This window comes from Ixodes scapularis, unplaced genomic scaffold, assembly GCF_016920785.2.
Source record: "Ixodes scapularis isolate PalLabHiFi unplaced genomic scaffold, ASM1692078v2 PGA_scaffold3__209_contigs__length_174095766, whole genome shotgun sequence".
In the NCBI taxonomy this organism is placed as follows: Eukaryota; Metazoa; Arthropoda; class Arachnida; order Ixodida; family Ixodidae; genus Ixodes; species Ixodes scapularis.
Genome location: NW_024609868.1, coordinates 122,460,055 through 122,482,264, shown reverse-complemented (window position 1 = coordinate 122,482,264; position 22,210 = coordinate 122,460,055). Strand labels below are relative to the sequence as shown.

At 43.9% G+C, this 22,210-nt stretch overlaps 1 protein-coding gene across 2 annotated transcripts in view; it reads right to left on the bottom strand.

Moving 5' to 3' along the window:
- The window catches only part of LOC8034493 (laminin subunit gamma-1), a 159,803-nt gene that overhangs the window by 31,659 nt on the left and 105,934 nt on the right, over positions 1–22,210 (bottom strand). For both annotated transcript variants that reach the window (XM_040215046.3, XM_042292617.1), the window contains 6 exons: positions 19,681–19,983; positions 15,668–15,895; positions 13,185–13,370; positions 8,992–9,121; positions 5,334–5,446; positions 1,778–2,068 (listed from right to left, as the gene is read on the bottom strand). In XM_040215046.3, the coding sequence (XP_040070980.1) occupies positions 1,778–2,068; positions 5,334–5,446; positions 8,992–9,121; positions 13,185–13,370; positions 15,668–15,895; positions 19,681–19,983 (1,251 nt within the window). The remainder of the gene's footprint in view (positions 1–1,777; positions 2,069–5,333; positions 5,447–8,991; positions 9,122–13,184; positions 13,371–15,667; positions 15,896–19,680; positions 19,984–22,210) is intronic.

Genomic DNA, 22,210 nt, shown 5'->3' with positions numbered 1-22,210 from the left:
ACCAGCAAACATCTTTACACAAAATGTTCTAAGGCGGGAGTTCTCGAAATTTTTTATCATGAGGAACGCCTCTCTACCTTACTTGACAGCTGACGAACCCCTTGTGGTCTCGGCACTGCCGTAATAAAGCAGTACAGGAGCTTACAGACCACGTCAATAATAACAGACATACTGGGAGCATTTGGAACATAGCTATGCGTCGATGGATGGCACAAATCTGCTAAAATAGTCCAAAAATTGAAAAAAATGCTGTACCTCCAGATAGGGGCTTAAGGAAATTTGAGAGTTTGGGGAACCCCTGAGGGTACTCTAGGGAACCCCTGGGTTCCTAGGAGCCCAGTTCAAGAACTCATTCTTTTAAAGCTAGATTTCTCGATGAAAGTGTGACGTGGTGCCACGAAAAAACTCGAATAAAGCCCACCGCCTTCTCATTTCACGCATTTTACGTCCTTTTGCTGTGAAACACTTGATTTCCTCCACCAGACAGTGCTGTGCTTTGGGAAATTCTCGCAAGTTGAAGCGTCAAAGTTGTTGTGCGTCAAACGGTATGTGTAAACTAGCCGATGGTGCGAAACTCTGACTTCACAATACCGATGTGCATAAAACAAAAAGTTAATTGCATGAACTGTGTAAAGTGATGCGATTTATACAAGGTACAATTTATATACTACCAACTTTTCAGCAAAAACGACTCAATATACAGAAGCGCGACTTATACAAGGGTGCGACTTATAGTCTGGAAAATACGGTACTCAAGATTGAACTGTTACAGGAGTAGTCAACATAAGTTTTCTCTCCTTTCCCTGCATCAAAGAGTGGAACCCTCTTCCTGACACCATCGTAACTGTTAATAAGCCATATTTATTTCATTAATAGTGCAAAATGTTTTTGGGAATGTGACCACTTGTGCTCCTGTGCCTCTCGTTTCTTACATGTTCACTGTGAACTGCCTACATAGCGCTTCTGTCTAAACATTTAATGTACTGTAAACAACTTAATTTTCATGAAGACCTAATTTTCGCACATTTCGCGAAAAATAGGTCCCGCAAACAATTACGGCAAAATGTAAATACATTGGAATCAATATTGAGATCCCACTGCGTCGCAAAAATTAGAACCTGCAAATTATTCCAAAACTTCAGCTTTGACCTAAATTGCAAAATATTGAACATTGAATATCGAAAAACAAGTTGTTTACAGTATACTAAGATAATCTATTAATTATTTTTAAATTCTCCCGTAATACATCATTCAGATGTTCTTGAGAGCAATTGAGCTTGAACTTGAATAAGAATCGGTCCCAGGGACCCTAAATTCTGAGAAACTTGACACGGCAGTTTTGTGCCAAGGGGAGACCTGGGAAATGAGAGATTAGTTCGCTTCACCGGGGGCAAGAACCACATGGAGACATGGCGGGAAGCTCGTAGACAAATGTAAGTTACTGTTTAGAAGGTATGCAAACGGTGCAGTTTCTCGGCAATCAACAGAGAGAAGCAGGGATTCGTTGACATGCAAGGTTTGAAAATCCCTGCTCTAATTTGTAAGAGGCACAGGACACCAGAGAGCCAGTTGGAGACATTGTTCCTTTCTCACTTTCCTGCTTCGCAACAATAAGTACCATCGCCTTTCTTCAGGGGTAGGCTGTCTGAAACCTTGAATGGGGTTGAGACCTCTGGCCTGAAATCGTGGGACCACCCTTGCCCGTGCGATCGCCACACCTCCCCTTCTAGCCCACAATAACGTATCTATAACCCGCTAGCCAAGCCGAGCCACTCACGCAGGCAGCCGTCGGGGGAGAAGCCATAGTGGTAGGGCAGGCACTGGTCGCACCGCTTGCCGCCCACTCCCGGCCGGCAGTGGCACTGGCCCGTGCGCTGGTCGCAGGTGCGGTTCACGGAGCCCACCAGGTGGCAGCCGCACTGCTCGCAGCCCTGGCCCCCTTCCAGGTTCCAGGTGCCCTCGCGACACTGGCCACACTCGCGCCCGGCCACGTTGGGCCGGCACGGGCACTGGCCCGACACCGGGTCGCACTGGTCGCTTGTAGAGCCCAGGCCGGAGCAGCTGCATGCTGTGGAATGGGGAGGGTGCGTTGGTGGTGCCATCTAATCCAACGAGCACGAGATGTCCCGGAGCCGTCTTCGAACGGCTAGCATGAGCTGTGCATGCCTTTGGCTATCCTAGAGGCTTTCGAAATGTCATTCGTATAATTCGTTTCACTTTAAGTGTGAGCATAGCAGAAGATACCAGAGATAGTTTCAGGCTCTCGGCATTCCTGCCAAGCGACCATGCATGCACCTGCAATGCGAGCATTGCTTACAGCAACATGCTCATACTTGTAGTTCAGCATCACTCGCACTTCAAGGCCAACCTGCAAAATATTTTTCAACCAGGGAAAAAATCCTTCTCACCAGCCTTTCCATTTCCCCCTCCCCCACTTAATTTGACTGAGGGGGGGGACTCCTTTTGTTGCTGCATTTTGGGGCCGAATAAGCCAGCCTATTTCAGCTCATCCAGCCCCAAGATGCAGCAACAAAAAAAATCCCCCCCCCCTAGTTACGATAGCAGTGAGAGAGGGGGAAATGGGAAGGCTGGCAAGGAGGATTATCACCCTGGTTGAAAAATATTTTGCAGGTCGGTCTTTAAAGGTCGATGAGCAGTCAGAAGGGAGAAAACTCCCTCTTAATTCCTCCTTTCCATTCGAGAAAGAGGGAGACCTTCATCCCCTTCTGCAGGAAGAAGCTCCGAAACCTGCACCTGTAGGCAGATAAAAGGAGAAAAGTGCAACAGAGAATGGAGAAAAGGAAACTGGTTGTCCTTTCCAGCAGAAGGCAATTCTGTAGGTCGACCTTTAAGCAAGCTACTAGACACCTTAGAGCCATTTTTAACGAAGCGCTTGCTGACAATGCCAACTTCTGCACGGGCCCCATACAGCGGACTCACTATAATTCAAACTCAAATATTTTGTACTCCCGGTTAATTCAAACGAATGAGAAAATTTTGGTTGCTCCGTTACGTTTTTAATGCATTTATAAGCTGCTTAATTCAAACAACGGTTTCGCTTAATTCATACTATTTGTTCGTCGCAGCGGGCTGGCCCCATTGAGTGCGCTTCTCCCAGAGCACCTGTATACGGCGGGAAAGCAATACCCGCGAAGCTCATGGTCATTGCTTTTCTGCTGTAGCGGGTGTTCGGCGAGAAGCGCACTAAATGGGACTAACCCACCGCGATTATGCAAGCAGAACTGTCCTGACAATCTGCTTTTATTATTCATGATTTTTTTTTTTTTCTGGGGAGGTTAAATTTGAGATTAAAAAAAGAACATTTGTATATAGCAAGCATATTTATAAATCCCCTTGATTAAGATAGCTGGGTATCTCTTAAGGTTTAATTTTATGTCAAATCTGTCATTTATAGGGATGGGCGAATATTCGATTATTACGAATAGCTAATCAAATTCTGTTCTATTTGGCATTCACTTCGAATCGGATTTCCGTATTTGACAATATCGAATTATTCGACAATAGAGGATTATTTGACCTTTCTAAATACAGTCAAACCCGACTATATCAAAACCATTTACATCAAATTATTCCTTATATCGAGGATTTTTGTGCACAGTAATGTTACAGCGATAATATATAGCAAAACCTATGGTTGCATCGAACAAAAATAGCAGCCGCTACCGTTATACCGAACTGCCAAGAACGCCGTTTTGCTCTGCAAGCTGGCTTTACCCCAACGCAAGCGGCCGCATTGGGGGAAAGCCAGCTTGCAGAGCACGCTGGCTTTTTTTTCTTTTCGGGCGGCCGCATTGACCAGAAGAGAAAATATAGCTAGCGGAGAGAGGGTGCTCCGTGCTCCCTCTGCCCGCTCCGTCCGCAAAAGAGAATATTATTTTTTCTTCCAAACAATTGACGCAACAGCCCCCCCCCCAAAAAAAACATTTTGTTTTGCTAGCTGGCTTCCCCCAACGTTGCCACCCTGCTGTAGGAGAAAGCCAACTTGCAGAGCAAAATGGCGCTCTGCAGGGGATGCTCCCGCTCAGACGTGCTCCGTGCTCTCGGCATAGTTCGGCGCTAATGCACGAATATAGATGGCAGCGGCCTCAGCATTTTGGAGTCCGTCGATAGCGTAGAAAAATATTGTTATCGCGGATGCAATGAAGAAAAAGCAGCAGAAGATGCAAGACTACTTCATTGTGTAAAATTTCACAAGAAATTGTATTTTTGAGAGCCGAATTCATTAAAACTTTTATATCGAATTACCCGCTCTATCGAAATGGTAGACGTTTTCTTGCGAGTTCGATATAAACGGGTTTGACTTACTCTGGCTTGGATTTCCGGCCGGGTGGTGCAAGCTTCCGACCATTTTGACCATTTCGTGCTCCCGAACTCAATACACTTGAAATTAACAATTACAGTACTTCCAATACCAGATAAAGGCAAATATAAAACTATAATTTAAACATATCTTGTCGTATTTGTTGTTTGTACTATTCGAACTATTCAATTCGAAATTATTCGGCCAAAATCACTATTCGCTTCGAATTCGATTCGGGCCCAAAATCCTCTATTCGCCCATGCCTAGTCATTTACATTCCACTCCAATGTAGGCATTGGACTTTCTGAGCCTCCGGTTCATAGTGACAGTTATATTTAAACTAACTGAGCTTAGAAGTAGAAATTCTACTTGGTATGTGCAGCTATTCCTATAGCAAATCGTTACTTTGCCTTGCATCATATTTAGATTAACTTCTGATAATTCAAACTTCTTGTATTTCAAACTAAAGGCTGTGGCTTCCTAGAGTTTGAATTAATGAGTCGACTGTACGTCTAGTAGCAACTCCTAACCTCTTCTCATTTGTTTGAAGTTCAGTTCGGTATTGAAGGCTAGTTTGTATGAATTATTCATATCCAAATCGAAACTTTTCATTTTCAAAATTTTCATTGAAACTTTTGAAAATCAAAGTTCCTTTAAAACCTGCCATCAAACTAATTTCTTTGGTGATTCTCAAGGCTGGTACACACACGTGCATTTATGAGTGTGATTATTTGTGTTGGAACGGTACCACTTACAATGAGTGAACGAAGCGGCACAAGTGGCACCATCTATCATGCAGCTCTGGAACACTTGCTGGTGCGGGAATTACAGGCAGATCGGAAGTGTTCCGAGGTTGCCTGACAGGTGGCAAACAGCATATTCTCTCCTCGTAAACTGTCACAATTAAATGAAGTTGCGTCTATCACACTCAAATGCAGATGTCTGAACCAGCCTTTAAGCGTGCCTCTTGCTTCCTTTCCCCCCCCCCATGAGTCCATGTTCGTGCACTTACGTTTGCAGTCTCCCTTGGGGACGGCGAGGGCGTCTCCATAGTGTCCTGGGAGGCACTTCTCACAGTGGAAGCCAGCAGTCTTGTATATGCACTTCAGGCACTCCCCGGTGGTGCTGCGAGAAAGGGCAGTCTCGCATTAGGCCACCCGGACACTTGCTCAAAGGTGCAGCTCGGGTAGGGCTCTCTGGGGAGACAAGTCCTCGCACTAAAGCTCCCCAATTTTACGTGCCACATTTGGGTTTTACGTATCAGATTGCCGTCGATTAACTGCAAACATGCGCAGTAGCAGTTTGCAATCATTTGGGCGGCGTGCCCCAACAAGAGCACAAACATTTCAATTTCAAAACGAGAATGCTCTTTTAGCACTCGACATCTCGACTGAAGAATGTTACACAGCCACCTGTAGTTTGCGCAAGATTTTTGTAGGAGCTCACTTTGGTAAAAGAATGTCTGCCCTGGACAATTTCAATATCGTTATACCGCAGCATTGTTATCCAAAGTTGACACACGAGTCACACAAGCCATCGATGCATTGGTAGGTGGCGAGCTTGAGCACTTCAATGGCTTCAATCCTATGAGGTGCCATCGAAAAACGTGTAGAGAAGTGCAAGGTTTGCTAGAGATACTGCTGTTTACACCAGTTGCTGCAACAGACGGAAGAAATCAGACATTGCAAAACATGCACTAAAAAAAAAATAAGTGAAAATTTTTTGGCACATTTTTTACGTCTTAAAGACCGACGACCAGTTCATGCTTTCCACTTTTCCTTCGCTTCCTCCTCTCCCCCCTTGTACCCTGTCCCCCGTTGCCTGCTTCTTTCTCCCCCATGGTGAGGAGGATCTTCTGCCTTGCAGGATCTCAAATCTGGTCGTCGGCCTTTAAGAATTTTGCCTGTGCCAGAAGCTTTAGTTTGACATGCCAATTGTGAATCATCCATGTGACACAGTTTGAATGGCTTCTTTTCATTTGAAAGCAAACAGCTAGCTCATAATAACAGACAAACTTTTCACAGTTTTTCACACCAAAGAAACATGCAGATTAGTCATTGTGTGAGCAAAAGATTCTTTAAACTGAAAAGACCGAAGGGAATCACAGTCATTATCGGAGCACCCAGTTTTGCTCATATGAGAGTGCTTGCAACGAACCGGCCAAATTGTGGGCTCATATTCACCTCCGCGGAACCATTCACAAAGCGAGCAAGACAACATAACACACAGACAAGTAGTCTGTGCCATATTCATAGAGCAATTTTGCCATTAAAAAAGCGCACAATGAACTGCCAAGCTCGAGCCATCGCCCGAAGTTGACCAAGTAGCATTTGCTCACTGGGACGTTCCGACGATCAAAAAGTGCTCGCCTATTAATTTGTTTTTCCAGGAAGACGCAAACAGACTATCACATCACTCAGGTTCAGAGAGCTTCTGCCACATTGAAACAGCTGGTAAAAGCGTATACAGCGCAACCCACTTATAACGATACTGAGAAAACCGGAAATTTCAATCATTATAACCGATTATCGTTGTACCTGGACTAGAAGCTCTAGAAACTGATCGATATAAGTGGTACATCGTTATATGTGGTACTGTTATAAGTGGACTGCACTGTATAGCAATGGTTCTCATCCAGGAACATTTGGGAACCCCTTGTAGGCAGTGATGAGGGACCTATCCATGGAAAAGAGATTCTGTGACTATGATGATGATGAGATAAATTAATGCAGCTCCAGTCCCTGACAGAATAAGAATGGCAAGGAGGTCCTTCAGTCCTCGCTGCTGTTCTCACCCTGTCTGCGACTATGATCGCTAGTGTCAAACAAACATTTTCTTTTCATATACAGAAGAAACACCACACTAAACTGTGATGTCTTCTTTCGTGTAACCTTAAAGAAGTTTCGCTGCCTGGCTCAATCGAGGAGTGAGGGCTTAACAGTCCCCAAGTAGTCTTCGTAAAGCTCAAAGGATTTCTATTTCAGAACCTCTGGCCTATACAGCATCCTCGCTGTGCAGCACTGACCCAAAGAACGAGATCTCCACCTTCACAAACAGCAACATGAATCTTGTCTGCTACAGTGGAGCCACACAAACCAGCTCAATTTTACGCATTGATGAGTCGCAGACATAACACGGGGCAGCACTCTAGGCATGCACTAGTCAACAGAACCCATAGTCTGAATCATACTACCAACCCCATCATACAGATTGCAGCAGGGACTAAAAGTATATAATATAAAACAAAGCCTTTAATAAACACAATGTGATTAAAATTTAAACGAAAAGCAACCCGCAGGATAATAAAATTTTTTTATTAAGACCTGGGGGTTGCATACGGAAATTGTACCATATTTACACGATTGTAAGTCGATTTGATTGTAAGTCGACCCCCCACAATGCACATAAAAAGAAAAAAAAGTTTTTAGATGCGCTTTTTACTGCAAACACGTGAAACGGCAAAGTACTATCTGTTTCGAAAGCCGAGCCACCAACACGCGATCGATGCCTTCTGGCGTGCTTTGGCTGCGCATGCACGCGCGAGGTGCATGAGATGCCCAGGCATTATCGAAACTAGGAAGTTCAAGCCGGAGGCGGGACAACTGAAGCTGCTCCTTGTTGGTCTAACTCCGTCCGCGACTGGATTACGACTCGTCCGCACTGGTAATGTTAGTCCTGTCGTCATCACTGCTACGTTTTCAAAGCACATCGTTGGCGTCAATTAACGAAATCTCCCACTTTGCAAATGACCGCATCTTCCGTGCTTGCTCGGCGATCGCGTTGTATGTTACGGGCAAGAACCGACTGCACACTTTTGCGGCGTACGTTGCAAGCCTTTGGACCGCGGAGGCCTCTTCGTTTGCTGTCACACTTTAAGATCCCGCGCCATAGCAGACTTTACTCGAGCATCACCCGCTCCAATGGGTTGAACTTGCGCTCAACAGCGCAGTTGTTGGCTGTTTCTGGGTGAAGAATTACCATAAACGAGCACCGAAAACCTAAACTACCCAAATCACGCGTGTCAATACAAAAAAAAAAAAAGACGTAATTAGCATTCCAGCATGATCCCGACACTCGATCGAACGACGTGCGACTGTGAATCACGCAAAAAACTGCAAAAAGACGCTGCGGTAAGTGAGCCGTGAGGCGGTTCCAGCAGCCTCCGAAGTGGCTCTTACAAGAAGTGCTGCCACCCCCAGAAGTCGGGCTGGTCGGGCGTTTGGTGCGCTGTTCACCGCCGTACATTCGGGTTAATTTGTGAATAGCTATCAATAAAACTCGTTCGTGCAAATTTTAAAAAAAATCGTAAATTGAGCATGCAGAATAGCGCAATGCTGCAGGCACAGCTAGCTGAACTCGTCACAAGTGGAGGTGTTCTTGATATCACAATTTTTTCGTTTTTGTCAGAGGTGGAAAGCTTTGGTTCGATTAGAAGTCGACCCCCCCACTTCAGATTTTCAAAAATTGAAAAATGGGTCGACCTACATTCGTGTAAATACGGTAGCTTAATATACCCATAGATTTTATGCACCATGACAGATTTAGAAAAATGTTTCTTTTTTTCTTAGTCATTCTTTAAGCACTAAACATCAGCATGAGAGAGCACCATCAAATCGCCCATACTTGCCAAGCGATTATAAAAAGTAAAAAAAGATATGAATTGTACTCACGTGTTACAGTTGGCAACAGCATTGGGATCGACATTGTCGTTGCAGTCACACTTCTGGCAGGGCCTCTCTGCCCCGTACCTTCCCTGAGGGTCGCCGAAGTGGCCGTCAAAGCACAAGTCGCATCGTCTCCCTAATCATGAAGCACAAGGAGAACAATCAATTGCACCGCCTGTCGAATACATTCCTCGAAAAGAAAAGGCCCTTTTCTAACGTAGCGCCAAGGGTCAGATTATAAAAAGAAACTAACTAGAGAAAGCCATTTCACATGCTTAAGAACAACAGGCAGGACAGATGGAGAGAGCCAGTCACTCCAGTGTGACCCGCAAAAAGAATAATGAACCAGAACCAGGTATACATGCTTCAGCTTACAGTGCATCTTAGATAGACTTCCACTGCCCGCATAAATACTGCGCCGCTAGAGTATCATAGAAAACAAAACAGTTCTAATAGACAATGCTTTTTTTCCTTTTGCCTCCAGACATGGAAGGCAGTAATTGGCTCCTCTTCAGAGTTCATCTTCAGTGACTTCCAAAGCTTGCATTTCCCAGTTGATTTCTAGCCACCAAGTAAGCTCTTGTATTTTCAAGCTCACGCACTGATCATCCCACACAATCGCCTGTGGTCGTTTCATCAATAAATTTCCACATTATACTCGGAGCAGCGAGCATCCGAGACTTCATTGGCACCATGCTTTTAATGTGTGTTACTGAAAGATTTTCTTTGTCAATGCCAACTTGAGAGTAGCTAACAGCGTTGGCAAACCAGGCATTCTTTTGACATTTGACAACCTAAAACAGTGCGACAGTTGAGGAGGATTTCTTGGAAATAGTCCCCGCCTGCTCTCAGCACTGTTTTAGACTTTCACTGGAAGTGAAGTTTGTTTTCTAGGAAACCTCAGTAAGTACATACAAATCAATTTCTGCCAAAATCGTCAGACAAATATGATTCCATAAAATAGAAAAAAGGAAACTACTGAAACAAATATTTAAATGCCTGCTGAGAACTAGATTTGATAATCCAAAGAAACTGGGAAAGTGAAATGTCTCTCTCGGACTCTGAACGCCCTTGAAGCAGACATTCCCTTCCATGACGTGCCCTTGAAGAGAGAGGTCACACATACATAAGACAAGAATGAACAGCTCAGTAAATGCAGACTAAGAAAAGACACAAACTGCTGCAGCCTGTTGGCACTAATTACATCATTTGCCTGGCTTTCCTTGTTGATAGACACACAGAGGTACGCTACAAGCTTACAGTGGGAACACCCTCCCAAGCTCATCGAGCACATGCACAAAAAAAATGCTCAGCTGTTACACCAAACTAAGGGGAGCTGTAGTTCAATTATAAAGAACTTATACAATGAATGGCTCGTGATTTAGCCCATTTCTTGCCATCAGAGTTCATTACAGATAAAAATATGCCCCTAAGGTGTCTCGCCGCCCACTTGACTCTCCAGCCGAACATGTTCGTTAAGTTCAGCAAAGGGGTTATGCAAAGTCAGCCCTGTTGGCCGCCGTAAACACGTAGCAGCCGCAGGTGTCTTCGGGTACGAGGCATGCTGGGCAATTGACAAAACTTGCACCGGCAGACAGCAGCAGCGGGGCAAGCCGACGAAACAGTCCAATGTTCGGGGTTGGTGCACGAGAACAGACCTTATTCAGATTTGCGCGCCACCTGTCAAACGTTGCGCCAACTTTCTTCCATAGCCTGAACCATGGCGATTTGTGTTTGAGGTGATGGGCAGAGCGCTCCTATGGGGAAGTGATGCCGCATTACTGCTGAGTCTCGCTGTGCCATCAATAGATAAATAAAAAGCCAACTAAAGTAAATAAACGGATTGCGTGTGTTTTCCTTTTCAATCTGAAGTTTTGGGCAACAAATCTTGGAACAATTGTGGCGTCTTACTGGGCCTGTCCAAGTGGTGAAAGGTAGGACCCGCACGGCCTGCTTCTACCGCAGACTCTGTCAAATTCTCTCGATATATGAAGCTCCCCATTTCTGTATTAAAAACTGGTTAAGGCTGCTTCAGAGATATGCGCCAGTTGCATCCACACCAACCAAAGCGACATAACTATAAAGACACCGGGACAACTGCGGCTCACGATTCTTTCACAAGGCTACCTCTTGCATCGCTTCTCAAGCTGTGTGTGGCAAATGGTTTTCCCGGCGACTAGATTCTTGGTGTCGTTTCGGTAAGTCTGACCGGAACCAATGCACCTTCCCAAACCAGGCTTGCTAATATAATTCATTTAGAAGTATGTCTCCACCACATCACCAAAAAACAACACCGTAAGAACTAAGAACTAATAATGAATTAGGTTTATTGACTTCTGTGTGGGAGCAGATAAAGTTCCTGACAATAAACAGCACAAAACTATAAAGAGAAAAGGTAAGCAACAAAAGACAAATTTCTGAACTTCAGGTTCTGAGTAAGCGCTAGCGCTGTGTACCTTCCTCGTCACCTTTCGCTCTTATAATTTTTCATTCTTTGTACGGTGAGCAAGTGTTCCAAAATGCGTCTTTGGCTCATCAAAACACAAGGAAGAGCACGCTAAACAAAGGGCGACACAGAGCATCCACATTGAACGCGCCCTGATGAGGTAGTCATGCGCGCACTGTCATTGGTCGATATCGGGGGGGGGGGAATGAAAGCTCGGGGGCACAATTGGAGGGTGAACAAACGCATGAAGTGTGCAAGGAGCAGACAAAGCTGCACGCCGTATTGTCACATTGCACACAAGTCAACGTGAAGTGCACACTAAGGGACATTGGTTGGCCCAGCTCCTGCCTTCTGAGTTATTGAGAAAATGGTTACCGCAGAACTTGAAGTCTACCATTGTCAGCTACGGTGAACCATCTGGACCTGTTAAAATGAGGCAGTCGAACTTACGTAGGCTGTTGAATCGAGCAAAAACGAGTGAAATCATAATTGCTCACCATGTGCTCTTCTTCGTGCAGCTCTAATTCACACCACCCAGCAACCCTTCCCCAAGTACACATAGGAGATGCATCAAACGACCAACACCACCTTAGCTTTCGTAATTTACGATGTAGCAATGCTTGCTGGCTTTCTTATGTCTTGCTTTTATGTAAGGTGTGTGCACCTCGACCAAAACTTTGCCTGACCAGCCCTATAGTAAACCTAGAAATAAAACCTAGCCAGAAGCTTTTGCGTAACATTTAGTTCATTCCATCTGGACTGCATCAAATATGATATGTGTTAACTGCAAAAGTTCTTTTATCACCTAATAACAAGTACTAGTCATTTTCTGCAGGTAGCATAATGGCAACGAGGCCCCATTTTCGGAGCGTGGTGAGCATTCGGTACAATGTTAAAATAGAAAACACGAAAAGCAGAAATAGACATATGCCTCGATCCAAGTCAGAAAGGAAGCAGGTTTAACATCCAACAAGGGCACTGTTAGTGCCGGACTAAATGTGAGAAAGCAGTGTCATTGAGAGGACTTTGATATGCCCCTGACACAATTGATTTTCTATATTCACACTGGTCCATGTACCATTAGCAAGATGTGAGAGGACTCCAGGGGCCCGATTTTGGTCCATAATGAGAGCAATAGCGTCCTCAGCTGCTAATTGGATGTTGCATCACAGCTGAGCTGGAAAAGCGTTTTTGAACGACGAGAAATTTTTGACCTCTTCTCAAGTCCTTGACTGAGCAATAATTCGGTGAGAACTTCTCACCAACACAAGATGGTAAGAGAGGTCTCATCATGGTATCTGACATGCTTGTGCCAAGTGCTCCTTTATGCACCAGTCAATGTCAGCTTGTGCATGGCAGCAGAACTGGAGATTCGCAAAGGAAGTATGGGCTGTCAAGAGCTTCCAACTTGAAATAGCAGCTAGACGAATACAATTCCAGCTTGTGTTCAATTTTGCTTTGCCAGAACACTAAATGTTTTGCAGATGATCTTCCTTATTTCGCTTTTGTTGGAAGATGACGTTATAGTGTTTTCTCGCTTTATCTTCGTCCACAAGTGACACCTCGTAGCAGAAAAACACCCGCTCTCCATTTGTGTGAGCAGACGATTCGTCTGTTAACAATATCGTGACCCGCTTCTCGAGAACCAAAATAGACCTCATTCTTGCCGTCACAGCGACCCAAATCGGACCCCTTGCATCGAAAGGAAAAAAAGCCTATCCAAAAGGGGGCAGAGAGGGTTAAGGGTACCCACCAGAGTAGCCCTGAGGGCACTCAAGGCAGACGACGCTCTCGTCGGGCAACACCGCGCAGGCCCCCTGGTCGGGGCATGGGCACGGCTGGCAGTCCTCGGGGCTGCCGACTAGTGCGTTGCCGTAAAAGCGGGGAGCGCACCGCTCACAAAACTCCCCTGCCGTGTTATGCTGGCAAATGCAGTGGCCTAAAGAGGAACACCAGTGGCGGGGGTTAGTCTGTCAGAGGCAGCCGTAGCGATTGGCTCAAAGTCAGTCAGCACCTCCTAAACAGCAAGTGGTGCTGAATTTTCTGCGTCACCTGGAGGAATGGGGGACGCAGTTTGGATACAAGTGCAGCGTCGGCGTTCAGCCGAGACATGTGTTCTCGTTGGCTGAATACGGGCCTCGGTCTAACGCCGACGTAGCACTCGTGAGCCCAATCTGTACATGGGCCTCGGGTAGGTGAAGCAGACAATTTAGTACAACGGCCTTGCTACCTAGGGTGTGTTGTCTAGCTACACACTGCCGTCTCGCCGGAGGAGTCAGTCCTGTTCCAGAACGATCTTGAGGTTACCTGTAAGGCACTTGGCTTTAGAAGCATTTGTTTGTCTAGATAACAGGCTCTCAAACTGGGTTCCTTGAGCTCCTAAATTTTCTTGGCTTTCCCCTTTCTCCGGGCAAAACCTTGGGGGGAAGGAACAGCCCTTTTTTCAAGATTTCTCCCAAAAGAGACAACGCTCTAATATGGTCGCAGTTACAGTCACCATTTCAGAGGACTTCAGCCATTCACTGATGCACAACAAGGTGCCAAAGTATGAGCATTTTGTTACGAGGTCCATAGACATTTGCACCGATTTATCGCATTAATGCCAGGACCGGATGGGGTTTCTCAGCTATCAAGAATGAGAGATTATAGCTCCTCGAGGTCGAAAAGTTTGAGAGCCCGTGGCCTAGCTAGATTGTTAATTCGCCTTTCCGAAGAAACACAACACCATAGATAAGCACTGTGCTTCCCCAAAAAAAGCAGTTAGAGCACTCATCTTTGCGGTTTTAATAAGAAAGTAGTCAATGGCATTGGATTAAGCCTCGCAATTATTAAATTACGGGAAATGTAAGAGTTTATTAGTTTTTTCTAAGTAATTGCGAGAAAAAGATAAAACCAACCACCAGTAAGCAATTATAAGCACAGTCATTGGTCACATGGTTTGAAGATTGTCAATACCTGCTCCGGTCATTTTTCAGTGCAATAATAGATGTTGCAGCACTTGGTTGTACACGGTCACTGAACTTGACAGGCGGAACTTAACTTGAAGTTTGTAAAGCTGCCTGCGGAAGGCTTTACAAACAATATTCAAGCAGTTTCTAAGTCATCTTTAGCAGTGCAGGCTCCCAAAATCGACCGGAGCATTGTTGATACGGACCCTAGGTTTTATTCGATAAGCGATGCGATCACAATTTATTTCACACTGTTGTTCTTTGCACAAATGCTTGTACACAGCACTCTCAGTGCGATGGAATGACCATTCTTGAGGCATAATCGTTTCTCCTGTCGGTGCTCTCAGTGGTGCGACCGGACACAGCAGCAACTGGAGAAACTCTTGTCACGCAGAAATTATGAGTAACTTTTTGATGTATTGCCAGAACAGTCAGACCAAGAGTCAGGTTACCTACAGCTCTGTAAAAATTTAGTACCTACAGGTTCACTGGCAGGTCTCCTAAGACATATCCTTGCCAACGAGAATATTTTCTCTCCTCTAACCGACGAACTGCACTAGTTTCTATCCTTATAGTTGTCTCAGCTGCAAAAGAACAATACATTTGTATTCGCACGTAAGAAGCATAGAGATAACCAAAAAGGGGTTTCTCCACAGGGCAGCTGTGCACGGCAGTGCAGGACACCCTTGTGGAATGCCGAGTAATGTGAACCTACCCTTCAGTTACGCAGTTAACACTAAATGCTTGGGAACATTAAAAAAAAAAAAAAAAGCTGCCCAGGTATGACAGGTGTGGAAAAAAAAAAACAAATTTACTAACGCGATAATTACAACACGAATTGCATTTTGAGCTTCGAGCGCACGAGGGCTCGAACGCTTCTCCCATCTTGAGGTCAACGCAACATGACGCTAAAATAGGAGCCACATTGTCAGCTTCCCATTGGCTGGAAGCAGCCTGGAGGAGAGGTATGCCGACAGCACCTAGAAGACGAAGCCTCTGAACGATGTCGTTAATCAACTCATGACTCCCCACGAAGTGGCAAACACTTCACAGCTCGAGGATAGCTACTAAAAAAAAAAAAAGAGCATCATCTACTTACACCTTTGCGCCACATTACGTTGCAACGTGCTAAAAAAAACTGGTCCCTTCAAGGGCCAACGCACCATCGGGTTCACACGGTATAGTTCTCTAAGTGGCAAGGCGTCCGAGCGCGAGCCCTAAAAATGTGCACGGGTCTGCAGATCGCGTTCCGTGGATGCCCGGCGCGGACGTCCGCGGTCGGACCCACCAGTGTCTGGTTCGCAGATGAGGGCGTGTCCGTTGCAGTTGCAGGGCACGCATCGCGAAAAGCGACCGCCCCCGGGCGGGTCATGCCGGAAGCCTGGGGCGCAGGACTCGCAGAACTGGCCCACATAGCCGTCCGGGCAGGTGCACATCTCGATCCAGCTGGCGGCTTCCGACCCGTACTGCGACCGCTGGGCCGTGTGCAGCTCAATGTTGTCGATGAAGCCCGTGCCTGCGTGGCCCAATCAAGGAGCTCGTGAGGTGCGGGTTTTCAAACTGCGTCCTTGGGAACGCAGGGATTCCACAGAGGACCCCCACAAGTTCCCCAAGCTCCGAAATGTTTTCGACCGTCCCTACCCCAGTTTAAGAGCTACTTAGCAGATCTAAGGCACCTATCGATGCATAAACTATGAGCCAAACACTCCTTATTGTTTACAAACTCTGCAGGCTCTTGAACAGCTTTAATGCACCGTGGTCGAAAGAGGAGGACCTTGGTACTCAGTCGAGGCAGGTAAGGGTTCCTAGAGATGAAAACGTTTGAGGACCTCCATCTTTGTTTGCACACAATCTAGGTTTTGTTCGCGCCGTCACGACGGCTGCACGCGTAGCGATTCTCTATTTCTTTTTAATGGTGTACCTTAGTGGTGGATGTTACCTTCTGAAATTTTAGGGCATAACTCCCTTCCTCCCCAAAATGCTGCTCGCTGCAAACAGGTGCAACAAGCAGGCAACACACTAAGTCAGAAGCAGACAACACCATCACCTGTGCCTATTGGAAGAAGGAGACAAAAGAACAACCCTTGCTAACTCAGTTGTCTGCGTCATCCGCCGTTGACCATGACAAGAATGTTGGCCTTATTTTTTGCAGAAGAAGACCATTGCTTTGAAATTTCAGAAAGTAAAATCCACCACTAAAATACACCTTTGACGAAACTTTGACATCGCCACGTGCATGAAGCAATTTTTCTGGCAAATTTTAGAGCAATCTTTGGGGTTGGTAAGATAGTATATACTGCATAGGAGAATAACTCGCACGGTATACTATTGTCATCTCCCGAAGGTAGCAAATAACAACCGGAATTATTTTTTATGAGCCATTCTGAAGTGAGGCCATTTTGATGTTGAACAGAAAAAAAAGCCTAATATAAACTATTAGGAATGTTGATAAAGCAGAAAAGCCAGAAACGGAAAAAAAGAATCATTTCAATGCGACAACCTGTTCCTCTTCTGTCAAATCAAAATACTCCCCAGTGGGCCATGGTGACATTTTTCACTTTGACACGCAAGGTACTTAAAGGATCTCCTCAGCCAAAAGTTACATTTTAAGCCATCTACCCACTCCTTCATGGCAAAATGTAGTGTGATACTTCACAACACCAATTAGTGATTTATTTTAAATGACTGCATCGAAAGTTTCGATTTATTTTCTCCTTTGCGGTAAATTTGTTCAGAGCTCACATCAAATTTGCAAATGTTTTGGCAAAGCAAATTTTTTTCAATAAGTTCATTTATAAATTTGATTGTAAAATAAAAAGGAGCAGTGGCTATTAATTTGATAAACAAGAAATTATGTGGTCATACTTTTCATTCATATGCCATACTGCAAACAAGTTTCTCAAATTTGTCTAACTAATACTAGGCTGATGAGTCCCATCAGAAGCTTCTCGTCTATCAAGAGATGTTCTACCATAAGATGTTCTATGAACATATGCTCTACCAAAAAATGTTCTACCAAAAGTTCTCTAATTAAAAATGTTCTACCAAAATTTGTTTATAGAAGGAAGTTCTTTAAAAAATGTTCTATTAAAAGACATTCCATTAAAAGACATTCCATTAAAAGATGTTCAATCAAAAGATGTTCAATCAAAAGATGTTCAATCAAAAGATGTTCAATCAAAAGATGTTCAATCAAAAGATGTTCAATCAAAAGATGTTCAATCAAAAGATGTTCAATCAAAAGATGTTCAATCAAAAGATGTTCAATCAAAAGAAGTTCAATCAAAAGAAGTTCAATCAAAAGAAGTTCAATCAAAAGAAGTTCAATCAAAAGATGTTCAATCAAAAGATGTTCAATCAAAAGATGTTCAATCAAAAGATGTTCAATCATAAGATGTTCAATCATAAGATGTTCAATCATAAGATGTTCAATCATAAGATGTTCAATCATAAGATGTTCAATCAAAATATTTTCTATTAAAAAATCTTTTAAAAAAATATTCTATCGAAAGATGTTCCATCGAAAGATGTTCTATCAAAAGATATCCTACTATAAAATGTTCTACCAAAAGACGTTCAAAAAGTTTTCTACCGAAATAATGTTCTACCAAAAGGTGTTTTACCAAAAAAAGATGTTCTCTCAGATTTGTTCTATCAAAAGATGTGCTACCAAGAACGTTGCACGAAAAATGTTCCAAGAGTTTCTACCAAAATATGTAATGTATTACCGAACGATGTTCTCCCAAAAATGTTCTATCAAAAGATGTTCTATCAGATGTTCTATCAAAAATGTTCTACCAAAAGATATTCTAAGATCATTTCTACCGAAATATTGTTTTACAGAAAAACATTCCATCGAAAGATGTTCTATAAATGTTATAAAAAATGTTTTATAGCAAAATGTTCTACAGAAAGATGTCCTACAGAAAGATGTCTTACAGAAAAATGTCCTACAGAAAGATGTTCTACCAGAAGATGTTTTATTAAAAAACTTCTGCTAAAAGAAGTTTCCAGTCTATATCTTCTAGAGATGCTGCATGGCCAGCAAATCAAAAGAAATAGCTAGTGTTCCACGTTTTCAAAGCTTACTTTTTTATAAAATTCGGAATTCGGATGGAGTTTGTTTTTCACCAAAAATTCAGGGTTTATTAGTTAATTTATGCTACATTCAAAATTCTCAAAATTTAGAGCATAATTATGCCAAATCAAATTTTACCAAATTTTTAATAAAGCTATAAAATATATCTAGACACAAACAAACATACTCTAAATTCAACTGTATCGGATGATATACTTCTTTGGCTGGATTTGGAATAGGCGCCTTTGCCATTGCAAATAATTACGGTCCCACAACAGAACTTGAAAAAACAAGTGTTGCATGAATAAGCTTTGATACTTTAAAATCACTAAACAGATGGACATAGTCACTGGGGAGCATAAAATCTTCAGCTGCCCAACCTCTCCTATGAAATTGAGGGGTTCATATTTTTTTCTGTTCTAAAAACAAGACCATTTATGAAACACAAATAGTATGATCCCAAGGGAAAAGCAGAACAGTGACTTTTGCCACGACCCAGAAGTGTAATGATCCTTTGTCCTGAACGAACTCCGACGAGATATATGGTAAACCTCCTTTGTAGGGTGACCAGATGTCCCGTTTTACAGGTTCATTTAAATTGTCCAGTCATTTTACCTCGAAAAAGCCTGATGTCCCATTTTTGCAGAAATGAGCAGTCGACAAATCAGTATACTAAGCAAATAGAAGAAAACCGAAAGAATGTTTATCACCTAGTACTACTGAATTTGACATGTTAGTTTGGCAACAATAAAACAGCAACGAAAGTCACTTGTCCAGCTCCGGAACATTATGCCTTTCTACGCTCAAATGACTAAGAGCACAGATTTTCTAGCCTCCCCCCTCCAACCCCAGCCCGCGTGTCCAGTTTTCCACTTAGAGGATTGTGTTCACCCTACATTTTAGTCAATAGTATGATATTTGAAAGAAAATTGAAGTGGTTTCTCGCTGGGACCATTGACCCCGTGTTCTGACCAAACTTACTGCACTTTTTTTTTTCTGCCACCATAACCGGGAAATTCTGAGTTTTCCGAATAAATCCGAATTGAGAAACATTTTGCCGGCAAGTATTTTTTAAGGTTTTTAAGGTTGGTTTTTTTTTTTTAAAGCGCGAAGCGGTAGACATAGCCGACCACAAAATAATACGAAGGAAGGTCGGTTGGGCTCTTTCGGTGACCCCACACCCTTTTTTCCTCCGCAAACCAAGCGGTGCAGCGTGCTCTCACCCCTGGGCAGGTAGGTGGCCCTGATCTTGATGGCGGTCAGGTTGGCCAGCAGGGCCATGAACTCATGGGCGCTGAGGGTGGGGCTCCAGCCGTAGCGGGAGTCTTGGTGCAGCCGGAAGCGGTACTCCTGGTTGCGGATGGAGGGCAGCGGGTTGCCCTGGCCGAAGATGTGCTGCGACACGCTCTGCGACGGGCTCTCCAGCACCACGTCCTCCAGGGACGAGCGGGCACCCTCCTCCCCAATGCGTAGCGTGAACGTCAGGTTCTGGTTGTACGAGCCCCGCTGGTCACCCAGGAAACGCTCTGCACCATCACGAAGGGGTGCCTTTTTTGATGGCACTGATGGTTGGCTCACACGGTCGGTGTATGTCCTGATCTGGAGACAGTCCTCCCTGCTAACTGTCAACTCAAACTTGAATAAGGACTGATTTCCCACGCCAAAGCACTTGGATTGCCCAAGTACACGTGATACTGTGTAATGTCAGCAATTTGTTATTGCTCTCTACATGGATCACGGGCGGATGAGCCTACTTTTCTCAATGAAACTTGACTTACCATGCCTCTTTAGAAAAACCAATGAAATGAGCAAGGTGGTACAAACCACGGTTTTGGTTGTCATTGCTCTGTCCAACTCTCTTTCTGGGTTGGGGTTATGGGATTGAATTTAAATGTTAACAAAATAAAGAATGGAAGCTCTGCAGGTGTTTTATGTTTACAGATTGATTCTTTCTAAGCATTATCTAGTTGAAGCAAGAGAACTGCTTCTTGGGCCCTTTAAGTTAAAAGTATGCACGGTAATATTAATTTTTCTGCATCTTAAAGCACCCAAGCAGCCCTTTAACTCTTTTCAGTTGCAAACACACTGTCTTCTCTCAACAATTACTGTTAACACCCTCCTAATTATTATGCACAAATATGAATAGGAAAATCAATAAAAGCGTGCAAACATCTGTGGCACAAACAAAGGCACAATGGTGCACCCTGGACACCAGCAAAATGCCCGCCCCCTCATGCTGCATCGGGTAACAGTGTGCTGCTAGTCAACTACGCAAGTGCCAATTTAGCGGCATTCTTCTGTCTAGCAAACTGCAGCTTTAGTCAAGGCGCCTCCGATGGTTCATGTATGGTTTTATACTAGATGTCCTTGGCACTGTCCCATAAATGATCCTACGGGTGTCCACACCTGACTCTATGAATGTCCTATCCATAGGACCATACAGTTTTATGTATGTCCACCAGTGTTAAGTACATCTAAAAAGTATTTGAAATGAAATACAAAGTAAATGAGAGGTTATGATCTTCAAGTAAAGTAGTAAGTATGTGGGGCACGATGCACTTTAGGTAAAAAACTATAAATGCAGTGTACTTTCCAAATAAAGTACAAGTACTTTAAGGCTGCCAATCTCTCCAAAACAAACATTTACATTCTTTCTCTCTACTTTTTAACACAATCTTTTATGATGCCCTTTCATTCCCCTATGCAGTGTTTGTTTTAACTAGTACGCATTTCCCCAGGGGTAATTAGGGGTGCACGAGCTATTTTTGAAAATGCTGGCGAATATTGGATAAAGTCAAGTGGCCACAGAGTACCATAAAATACCAGGGAAGCACCCACCCAAATATCACTGAAAACTGCATTAGTCTAAACATGGTCACCTGTCCGGCCAAGTCGGTGAAACCAAGATGGCAGCCAATAAAGAGCATTGAAAGCAGGATGAACGGAGTGAAAGAAAGCATTTATTATCACATGATATCCCTGTCATCGCCGCTGGCAGCCTCGTTGCCACCGCAATAGGGTGAATATTTTCAGCTGATGCCAGCACTTTGGAGGTGGTGGACGAGTATTAATGTATAATTTGCAGCATTCCCAAGTATAGGAAATGTTAATAGTGGGCGCTTGTATGAAGTGGGCACTTCCGTGGTATTCTATGGTAGCACAAAGCACGAGCTATTTAACACCAGCACTTTATAAGCACTTATTAGTATCGATTTTATAGCCGCCATTATTTCGCTAAGAGAAATTACCAGATGACGTCTCAAAAGACGATAGCGTGTTTTTACTCAACAATACACCAATATATTTTTTTTTATTTTTTTATTTTTTTAATTTGGGGGATGTATATTAAAATTGAGAGTTGTTCTTTCCTTAGAAAGTACCAGAAAAAATATTTGAAGTAATGTACAACTACATATTCAGAGAATGTACTTCAAGTAAAGTACAAGTATTCTAAACCTACCTGAAGTAGTACTTTAAGTACAATGGACCTTTTCCGAGAAGCGTTCTGCGCACGCGCGAGCGACCGATGCCAAGCGGCGGAAGTCGGAACGAAAAATCGAGGAAATTCGGAAGGAGGCTGTATATCAGCGAGTAGAACACGTAACTGCAGCATATATATAATTGTGTTACACAAAAAAAGAACGTCGACGGAAAGGAAAACACGACGTTTGGGTGGACGCCACGGATGCCCCTCTTTCAAGTCGCGTTGGGCAGGCGCCGCTGCTCAGAGAGCGAAGAAACTGGTAGCATTAT